This window comes from Periplaneta americana, chromosome 5 (genome assembly GCF_040183065.1).
Source record: "Periplaneta americana isolate PAMFEO1 chromosome 5, P.americana_PAMFEO1_priV1, whole genome shotgun sequence".
NCBI lineage: Eukaryota > Metazoa > Arthropoda > Insecta > Blattodea > Blattidae > Periplaneta > Periplaneta americana.
The window spans coordinates 57014269-57026392 of NC_091121.1; the positions used below are offsets into that span (position 1 = coordinate 57014269).

At 34.2% G+C, this 12124-nt stretch overlaps 1 protein-coding gene across 1 annotated transcript in view; it reads left to right on the forward strand.

Annotated features, from left to right (window-relative positions):
* Positions 1–12124, forward strand: part of LOC138700484 (protein takeout-like) — a 39383-nt gene that overhangs the window by 18993 nt on the left and 8266 nt on the right. The window contains exon 5 of the mRNA XM_069827089.1: positions 10713–10877. Within this exon, the coding sequence (XP_069683190.1) occupies positions 10713–10877 (165 nt within the window). The remainder of the gene's footprint in view (positions 1–10712; positions 10878–12124) is intronic.

Genomic DNA, 12124 nt, shown 5'->3' on the forward strand with positions numbered 1-12124 from the left:
AAATAAAGTGGTTCATATAATAATAATAATAATAATAATAATAATAATAATAATAATAATTATTATTATTATTATTATTATTATTATTATTATTATTATTATTATTATTAGTCTATTATTATTATTATTTTGTTACTATTATTATTATTATTATTATTATTATTATTATTATTATTATTATTATTATTACAGTATATTTTATTCTGGTGGTGTGGTAAAGAAGGTCTGATGGCTTTAACTACACCACATTAAATAATTAATACAAATAAAATAAAGTAATTTATATTATTATTATTATTATTATTATTATTATTATTATTACAGTATATTGCATAATATTACAGTATACTGTAGGCCTATTCTGGTCGCGTGATTGTATTGTGGAGGTGTGGTAGAGATTAAATAATTAATAAAAATAAAATAAAATAGTATACATAATTATTGTTATTATTATTACTATTATTATTATCATTATTATTATTATTATTATTATTATTATTATTATTACAGTATATTGTATTCTGGTGGTGTGGTAGAGAAGGCCTGATGCCCTTTACTCCACCACATTAAATAATTAATAAAAATAAAATAAAGTAGTTTACATTACTATTATTATTATCATCATTACTATTATTAGTATATATTATTATTATTACTACTATTATTATTACTATTATTACAGTATATTTTATTCTGGTGGTATGGTAGAGAAGATCTGATGGCCTTAAGTCCACCATATTAAATAATTAATAAAAATAAAATAAGGTATTTTATAGCCTATTATTACTATTATTATTATCATTATCATTATTATTATTATTAGTATATAATTATTATTATAATCATCGTCATCATTATTTTGTTTGGTGCCCCCAATAACTGCTATGAGGATCCGCGGCCCCCCAGTTGAGAATCTCTGGCCTACAGTGTAGCTGAATACCTCGATTTCAATCAGGTCCTGGGTGAGAGTGTAAATCGCCGAGGACGCATCATCCAAACCACCACCACAATCTTTGGAAAGGCTATGCACAGAGCTGTTGGTCATGGACACAGCAGCTGCCTTGCTCACTGCATTCTACGGACCGACGCATGGAGTCCACTTCTACAATCATCTTCCACGAAGACTTGCTGTCCTCTACCGCTACACGTGAATAATTTAACTACCTACTTAGACCTGACGTTCGTCCTCACCACAACACGAAATGGACCAGATATCCTCGGGCGAGGACGAACTGAACTTAATGAGCGCAGAGCGCCATAGCAGACTAGAGCACTGAAGTTGCGTTTGGCGACAGTTTCTTGTTCTTTGGAACAACGTGCATTTTGCTCTATTCAGCTCTACCAGATATTGGCATGACGCTTCATTTTCATTGTTACTGTGTCCTTTATCACGCCTTTGCTTTCTCTTGCGGTATTACCTTGTTTACCTTGTATATTATCCATTCCTTCCTCTCTAACGTTATGGATGATGACTATGAGGGCTGCAATTCAAGAGAAAATAATGCCGGAATGTTGTGCAAGTGCACTTTGTCTCGTAGGGGCTCGAACACAGTTTTTAGGAGTAGTAATGACACAACAGTCTCAAGTAAAATACGTGCATCATAACATTCTTAATATTCACTTAACCACAGGTGCAGCTCAGTCGGCTAAGGCGCTTGCCTGACGATCTGGAGTTGCGCTTGGGAGTGGATTCGATTTCCGCTCGGGCTGTTTACCTGGTTGGTTTTTCCGAGGTTTTTCCCAACCGTAAGATGAATGTCAGGTAATCTATGGCGAATCCTCGGTCTCATCTCGCTAAACACCATCCCACTATCACCAATTCCAGCGACGCTAAATGACCCCGCAATTGATAAAGCGGCGTTAAATAACCAAGTAAAAAAAATATCAATAAAACACTCCTCACAAAATAAATATTAAAATATTACTTTATATATACAGAATGTTAATGAATAACTCAGCAATATTTTCACTGAATACAGCGGAGTCCTAGACAAGCAATTTGAGATATGGAATACATGGTCTATGGATTCAAATTTCCATGTTACGGCATAAAATCTCCTAAGGGTTTGCACGGCACTGACTTCTATCATTTGAAATTAACTAGCCGCGTCGCTGTAATTTCCGGCAGCCAATCACGTCGTAGCTCGGCTACATTTCAAAGTGCACGTCTTGTCATTGGCCGCTGATGACGTTATGCACTTTCACTGCTGCCACATTTAGTAAACAGCTGTTAATATACTGTCTTGCTCGGCAGTAAGCAGGTATAGAGTGCGCAACAACGCGGCCAGCTTAAGACGTAAACAAAGAGGAGGAGCCACGCCGGCAATAACGATGTGGCTATAGTAATACAGTATACCGTCGTTGTGAGCTTTCGTAATGTTTTATTTAATACAGTACACATGGTACTTTATTAGATTCGTGTGAAAGATAAGTACGAGTACCCTATGTATCTTGTTTGAGTTCCGTTACTGGCTTTATTAATTATTCCTATTACAATTCGTGATTATCATAATTCAATACAAATCGTAATGAAAAGAATGTGCTTTTGCTTGTGAATGTTTCAAATAAACTACAGTATCCAGTCACAGTTTAGAGGCAAGAAACTTAAGATGAAATAAACTGAAATTTCGTGAAGGAAGTTGGAATGAAATGAAAAATATATTAAAGTGTGCAGTTCCGACAGAAAGTGCTGGAAGTGGCTACCTCCAGTAGTTGCTAAAGTACAACTTTTTGCTTCTCCTTAAATGCCTGGGTTAGCGTTACAGATAGAGACCGGATTTTTATGTAATTACATATTATATTCCTTTCAACCTAACCGTATATAAATCTTTGGGAATCTTGTAATTACCATTAATATAATCAAATTTGATATTACATATTTTGACATATTTACCCCACATTACATATTATGGCTTGGTATCACATAAATCTACATATTTAGGTGGTTTATTCATTTTTACTTCTCTAAAAGGAAAAAAAAAACTTCTGTTAGGGAAGTTTACAATTTGAAATACACAGACTTAAAAAGCCTTTCTACCTACCCAAGAAAAGATATATTTCGGCACGAAACATAACGTCCTTAGTTCCAGGCAAACAACAGTTTGTAAATGCCTATAGTTTGAGGTTTTAGTAGGTACTTTGTTTCTTACAGGGAGCAGCTAAAATGCATGTATTCCACATCTCCTCTTATTTTCTCCTAATCTAGTAAAGCGAAACAGTGCTTGCAGTAATGTTGTGTCATTCATTTCACTCAGTTCTCTAGTTTTAGTACTTAGCATAAAGTGCAAGTGAGTTTACCTACTGCTTTTAACTAACTAAAATGGCCCCTATATCTTCAACCCTAACGACAAAAATAAAATCATGGATTGCGATGTACGAAGGTTTGACTACAGATGGAAAAATTGCAATGTGTCAAGTATGCGGTAAAAAAAAATCGCGTGCTCTATGAAATCACAACTGGGGAGTCTTATCTATCCTATACCTGCCACTTATTGATATTAAATATTTTCATGATTTTACATATTTTGGTACATATTCAGCTTACTTTTCTTACTTAAATATGTACATATTTCACACCTTGGTATTACATAAAAATCCGGTCTCTAGTTATAGATCTCGATCGACACTCCCAACAAGAATATCATTATTGTTTTTTATAATCGTTGCGCTTGTTTGAGTGAGCGTCGAGAAACTTTCCGTCGAGTATATTGTTATTCATTGTAATAGAGATACTTAAACCAATGACTAGTTTTGTTACTGTACAGAAGAGTACTTAATTAATGTGGTCATACTTTGTACTTTTTTAAGTGAGTGAACCGATTATTAGTTTAGTTATACAATATACAAGTGTATTTAATTTAAGCATTTATTTTGTATTTTTAAAGTCGGTGAACCAATGACTAGTTCTGATATACATAGAAGTGTACTTAATTTATGTATTTATTTTGTATTTTATTTATTTATTTATTTATTTCATCAATCATTGTTCACGTCATGGCGGATTAGATGTATTCCAGTTCTTAATCATCCATCACTCTCTATACAAATATAACAAAAAATTAATAGATTTGAACTTATAAGTATCTTCTGTTTACAATCATAATACTACTACTAATAATAAAAATAATAATAATGATAAAAAAATACTAATAATCAACTAATAAGTATACCTCTTTTATTTATAACTCCTACTCTCTTAAGAATTATTCTATCACTTCATTGACTACTCTTCGTAGTTTCTTATCGTGTGACTACTCAACATTTATAATTCCATCTCCGTTAGAGCTTTGACTTTCTCTTCCCATATAATTTTAACTCTAAACAGAAATTTTCCTAATTTATGCAGATTGCTTGCGTTTAGGTGACCATTTTTTATAAGCTACTATAGCGTTTATTTGTAGAAATTTTTTATCCACCCAACTGTTTCTCAAATCATTCGTTGCCTGACACTTTAACGCAATATGCATTGCGTCTTCAGCTAGTCCACACAAAGGACATTTATCCTTCTCTACGTTCCCTCTCTTATTCTTGAGTCTCCAGATACCTAATCTCCACCATGCCATTCCCGTTCTCTCTTCCCTTTAATTTAGTCTAACATATTCTTCCTGTTCCCAAAACTGCTTCACCTCCCTATAGTATTTTAGTGATCCTAGGTCTTTCATATTACTAAAAATATCTTGTCTTGAAATTTCGTTTGCCCTCTCTTTTACTGTTCTTCCAATAGTTTTCGTGTTTATATACCCTAGTTCTCTCCATAGCCAATTTAGACCTAATCTGTTTATTTCACTTTCCAGCACTTTCAGCCAATTCGATTTCCAATTAACGGGTTTCATACAAAAGATACATGTTTTCATAATTGCCGAATCACTCCTACACAGAATATTACCTAAATATTTTATTTTTCTTTCTAGAATAATTCCTAGACTCGAATCGGCTCCCATCTCTAGTAACGCTGCCAGGTTAGAAGCATTCTTCGGTATTCCTAGAAATTTTTTTTTACACATTTTGACCCTTAATTTATCGATGTTTCTGCTGGATAACCTACTACCCCAGATGTCAATATTATATAATATTTATTTTGTATTGTTTAAGTCAGTAAACCAAGGACTAGTTTTGTTATGCATAGAAGTATATTTAATTTATGTATTTTTCGATCCTGAAGAAGTATTAAGGTTTGTCTGTTAAGTTTCACATATAAGTCCTGCAAAACTATGTTAAATTTATTACAAAAGAAAATTGGTTGCCCTACAAGGTTCTTCACCTGTGTAAAGAAGCGAGCAGTGCCTCAGAATCTAGTTTCGAAAGTGTTTTATTTATATTTCAGGTTTAAATACACTTGCTGCGCGTTAACAGTAGTGAGTAGTGTAATGAAATCCGAACTCTATTTATGAGTACCAAATTTTAATTACCTTAACGCGTTGTACCACATACATTTTACGTCAGTGATCATGAGTTCTATCTCATACTATACGTCCAAGACTCCTTAACTCTAATCGAAAACAATGCGTTGTTCATTAGTACCCTGTAAGTAATAATAGGGTAATTTGTAAGTTGATACTGTAAAGCAGCGGTTACCAAAACTCGAACGGCAGTGATTAGACACGAGAGACAGTCTATGAAGTAAGAGATGGGGGAGAGGTACTTGGCATGAAAACTACAACCAGTGGTGCTTCGTGCACTAACATTGAGTTCATCAATCCGCTAATAAAAATCGCAAGGTTTGCTGTATCAGTAGTGTCAGTATTGTCATTTTCTTGCTTTTTTTTGTGATATTGCTCGTGAACACACTCAGAAATTTCCTGAATTGTCTTCTGGATATTTAGTCGAGAAATGCGCAGTTATTCAAAATTAATTAACAGCTTTCATTTGACAAAATTATTTCAGCCACCTTAATCATTACGCTTTTATAAAACTCTCCTTTGTTGGAAGTCTTAAGAGAACGAGCTATTTCGTTCGTCACTAGATAGCTGGCTTCCTTACATTTATTTATGTCATCTTTCTCTTCATGACTATGATTGAAGGCTGATTTCAGTTCTTGGAATTTAATAGCTCGTTTCATTACCGCACTAGCACGTAATATTTAATTTGTCTATATTATTATTATTATTATTATTATTATTATTATTATTATTATTATTATTATTATTATTATTATTATTATTATCATTATTATTACTACTACTACTGCTACTGGTAATGGTATCAGTACTGTTATTAGTATTAACATTATTATTATTATTATTATTATTATTATTATTAAATCAATAACTAGTAAATAACTGATAATAGATTTAAAAAAAAATTGAAATGGAGATATAGCGTAGTCTAGTAATTATTTTATCTTTCAAGGGAAGATATAGGCCTATATACTCAGGCACGTAGGCTATATAAGAATTATGATAACTAGACTTCGTGGAATTGCCACGAGAATCGCAAGGTTTACTGCGCACGCGGCATAGACTGTATGAGAAGGGACTTGTGCAAAGGATGGAGTATGCCTCTAATGTAAACACTGAGCAGTATACTGCGATTACAATAAAACCTGTATCCTGCATTCAAGAAATATAATGAATGATCATTGAAGTAGGAAATGTCTAAACATGTAAATACACAATTATTTTACAGTGAGATATATTAACTCTTAAAATTTAATGTAAGATACTCACATCATCCTTGAATATGTGCATTGCAGTGAAGAGTTACTTACATTTTGAGCGATTGCAAAGTAACCTCCTCCGATGGTCACTTAAAGAGTTTTTATTTTGGGAAAATGTACATTCAACATCACACGATGTAATACGTACATATTTGAAGAACGGAAATCACCACTTTTTAGTACGCCAACTTCAGATGTCTTGTCGTGACCTGATGAGTCATTCCACGTCAAGTCACACAAAATTATACAAATTTTGACCTTCATATTTCTGATTGCGTTTATATCTTTTTTTACCAACTCTATGAGTCTAATAAACCAACAAATGTGTTTTCATTTCCATCTAAGTCCACATGTTTTTAAAATATTGTATGTTAAAATTCGTTAAAAATGTCGCACAATGCAACATTTAAAGCGTCATATTTCTGAGCATATTGATGTTAAAAATTTTTTGAAAAATGCATTTAAAAGCTTAAAGCACTGTCTTTTGTTAAATATTTACTAACTAATTTTAATATAATTATTACAAATATTTTTTATGATTCAATTTTTAAAAGTTAGATATCAATGTGAAATAGCCGTATTAAAAATAAAAAAAATGCCTACTAGGTGCATTGAAGTATTCTTAATAATTCCAGAAAAAATCACAATGGGATCTCCAATAGTTTAATGGAAATATAATTACTTACGACACAATGTGTAGCGGTCAGTGCAGCAGCATTGTACGGGAAGCGTTGAAGCGCGCTGGGAGGTTTATCGGCGCTGGATGATCGAGTGAATTTTGCAAGATTAAACCCAGTACGGATCAAGTCACTCGAGGAAACACTGCTAATTTACTTATTATGATATCTTCAAATATTTGTACATTATGCTTTTTAAACGTTTGTTTTCATTCACACTACACTTTAAATTTTTATTCGCCTACCTTATTTCTTGAAAGAAAACTGTTTTACTAAATCTTCAGTTTTTGACAACGGAATGAAAGAATGTAATTTTAATGTACCAGTTATTGGTTTTAGATTGTGGTATCTGGCCTGCAAATTTTCAGTGTGGTTTTTGTGCTTATTCAATGGACAAAATATAAATGACACTTTAGAAATGTTTTTTGTGACCAATAACACAGTTTTTTTTGGTGTTGTTATAGGATCTTTTATAGGCTGCTCTTTTAACAGTTCCTCCAATGCCACCACATGGACCTTTACCATGCGACGTTGCAAAGAAGTTCATTCGGCGCTAATTCCGTAATCGTCTTCATGTAAGCAATTATTTTTTAAATTCTTTTTGTTTTTGTATTGTTAACTTGATCCATCGGAAAAGTAGATGATTTTTTTCATACTCGTATCGTTGAATTCTTGCTCTAAGAAATTGATTGCTTCGGATTGCAAAAAGGTGAAAGGAATCGGTGTCATGTTTCATGCTTTCTGAGATGACAACATTACTTTTGTGACGAATTTCTGTACCTTCTTTGAAATATACTACGAAAGGATGTATTGTGGCTTGGCATTTGTTCCAATGCACACCTTGTATTGAATCTTGTATTACAAATGAATAATTTTCAGAACAGTCTGCAATAACTATATAATTTTCAGGTTGTACATTTTCTTTGCATTCCGTCAAAAATAAAATATGGCCGACTTTTGAAGAGATGACGATGCATCTTCTACGAGAAAAACTTTACTTGCTAGGGAGCCTTTTACTTTCTGAAACTTTTCCCGGGGGTATCGTTTTTGTTGTAGTTTTCTTTTCTTGATAAGGGATTCTATTGACATCAAACTCTTGTTTAATTCCTCAATATTACTGATTTCTAGTGCTGTATCCATAGAACTGCTAGAAGAAGAACTGGGATAATCACTTTCTCTGTCCGCACTTTCATTTGATTCATGTTTATTAATATCACAAGAACTACCGGCTTAACATATAATTTCACCTGACCTATCCGGAAGTTGATAGATTTTTTACGGAAGGAATCACATATTCGCGTATTCAAAGACTCCTTTAAATTGAGCTTTCTTTTTAAAAGCGTGATTAGGAAGGTCAAAAGGATTTAAGCACTTGTTATATATTACGCGATCTTTGCTGTCACTGATGTTGTATAGAAGTCACGCCACTCCGTGAAATTCAAACCCTGACTGATTATTTTTCTCTTCTATATTTTGCCTCCTGCCATCTGTTTACTGTCATAAAGTTTACTGCCTTACCCAGCCTTGCTATCGTTAAACACTTGGCTATATTACAGTATAAACATACAGCATTGTGAAGGGCTCCCTCTCTTAGCTGAGCTGACAATAATAAAATAACTTTAGATAAGATATTTATTGTTCCTTAAGGTATTAATTATTTGATGAATGAATGCAGTCTTCTAGCCCACGGCCACAAGCAGTTCATTAGCTGGGGATCGCGAGCGCGTGCATGCCTCCGGAAAATAAATTGTTACAAATGTATGTATGCAGAGCCCACATTTATAAATGCAGTATTTTACAGATAATACATCAGGGAACAAGTCTATACTTTTTCAGATTTTTAACTTGGCTATATAATATAATAATTTTGCTTTGGAAAATAAATGATTAAAACATTAGGCCAAATTTTAAATTTATTTGTGATAAGCCTAAAGTAATAAAAAGTGTTGTATTTAGTCTTTCAAATGCGCCAAACCGCAAATTTCAATTATATGTAGTCACAGAGTTTCAAGTGAATTTTTGTAACAGTGCGCGCATAATTTGCGTAATTTCAAATAGTCATAACTACACAAATAATTAATAATTGTGAAAATAAAACAATACTGGTCTCTTTGTTTGATATCTGGAATTCATGAAAAAAAATTCGACCATTTACGAGAAGGTCGTGTTTTATTGCTGTGCGATTTGACGTGGAATGACTCTGATGGTACATCATTTATAATACGAAGTTGTGAATAGGCAGAATTTTAGCAATAATGTTTCTCAACTTACATTTCACTTTTTCTGAAATTAGTGAATTGTTATTTTGGATAACGGTTTGTGATACTTTATCCACTATATTAAGAGCTTATGAGAGTTGTAGCTTAGACGATTCTAGCAAGATGATGCTTTTGGACACGATTTTAAAATTGGAATCAATGAACAGAATATCTTCCAATAGCTGTTCACAAGGCAATGATTTTATAGCTGCAACAGCGGAACTGTCTGTGCTATCCAATGCATCAATTACCTCCATTATTTTGCCGTAATGTTCTGCATAATAATTAACAGCATCCAACCACGTTCCCCAACGGGTCAAGATTGGCTGCGGGGGTAAGCGTATTCCAGGGGCAATTATTTGGAACAGCGACACTCTCAATGTAGCATGTTTGATTGAATTCTTGTCTGCACTGAACTGAACAAATGTTAAGCTTTGACTATTCCAACCACAGTAATGCAAAAAACAACTGCTTACATAGGTATACATTAGCTATAGCTGATCTATCTATTTGGACCGGTCACAACTCTTAACACGAACTGCTTATACTACGAGACCGGACGGTCGCTCACCTCCTCTATACTACCGTACATCGGCAACCTGATTGCATGCTGCGTGCGGCAATTCAACGAAGTCTAATGATAACACTTGCTGATAAATAATAATAATAATAATAATAATAATAATAATAATAATAATAATAATAATAATAATACCTGTTATGCCTATTTATTCTGCGTAATGCTCTGTAATGTCACTTCTATATACTAGCCTACTACTAATTGAACCGTTGAGCAAAGCAACATATTACATTTTCTCCGACAGAACAGCGAATACATTTCTCTTCCCATTCTGTACCAAACCTTCTATTCCTGCTAGAGACGAGGGTTTGTAGAGCGACATGGTACCGACACTGCTTAGCTTCAGTATGTGAGCGAGACAGAGAACAATGTACAGGAAACTCACCTTACCAGTATGAATGTCTGTGATTACACGATGTAATCACGACACCTGCTTTGGTCATCGCTGCTGTAAACCGTTTAAATAAATACAGACTGTCACTCATCAATCATCACAACTGTGACATGCCAACCAGACTCTTATGGAGTAGGATTTGTTACAGACAATGTCAGAGCAGACATCGCAGCCAAATTCAAGACATACAAAGCGCAGTCCAAGCGGGGCGTGGAGCATGAGTATATAAATGTGACGGAACTTGAAATGGACTTGGACTTCGACTCGGTCGAAATGCAGTTCGACAACCTGTTCAACGGCAACAAGCTGCTCGGTAAGTGAAAATAAACAACAAAATATCTTTAAATATATGGCAAACTATGTTATGAAATATGAATATGCATATAATATTGAGAAAGTAAGAAAAGAATATAATTTGACAATATCAGATACAAAGTCTGAAACAATGGTTTTTTGGGATAAAAACCATATTAGATGTCAATTATTAATAAAAGTAAAACCATTGAACAAATTAAAATTTTTAACTACTAAGGAGATAATGTATCATGTTACAAAAAAAGAAGACATGAATATTAAACTGAAGAGATTCCAAAGATTGCATTTTAATTAATTAATTAATTAATTAATTAATTAATTAATTAATTAATTTATTTATTTATTTATTTAATCTGGCAGAGCTAAGGCCAGTAGGCCTTCTCTTCCGCCCAGCCAGACTCTAATTCTTACTATTCAGAGAAATAAAACAAGGCAGCGTACCGTACACAGTTAAAGTTCTACGTGTTGTGTCTAAAAAGTTCGGTGAATGATGTCATATCTGAACGGCAACTTGGCGCATGTGCTTGCGCATGCGCATGGTTCTTCAGAGACTTGGAGAGAATCGATACACAGCATGCAATGCATGTGACTGGCAGAGTAAACAGACTGCGACCAGTTGAACGTAGTCAGTGCGAGAGGAAGTGTCACAGCGCAATGGAGCAACGTGTAAACATCAAGTTCAGCTACAAATTGGGTAAGACTGCAACGGAGACACATGGAATGTTGGTGCAGCTGTACGGGAGGGAAGCCGTGAGCAGAAAATGTGTTTACGAATGGTTTAAACGCTTCCGTGAAGGGAAGGAAACAATTGAGGATGAGCCACGTTCAGGTCGGCCATCGACAAGCAGAACCCTAGAAATGATCGAGAAAGTGCGACAAATGCTGGCACAAGATCGGCGACTGACTCTAAGATTGATTGCGGAGGAATTGGACATTAGCAAGGACACGGTGCACACCATCGTCCGCGATGATTTGGGTAAGCGGAAGATCTGCTCCCGATTTGTGTCGCACAAGCTCACAGACGAGCAGAAAGCAAAACGAATAGAAACTTCTGGTGATTTCATTTCCATGTGTGACCAGGATCCATTGCTTCTGAAAACCATCGTCACGGGAGATGAGACCTGGTACTAACATTTCGATCCGGAATCAAAACGGCAATTGATGTCATGGTGTTCACCGACTTCCCCGCGACCAAAAAAAAAAAAAGCCGTCTGCAAAAATCCAAGGTGAAAACACTGTTGATCG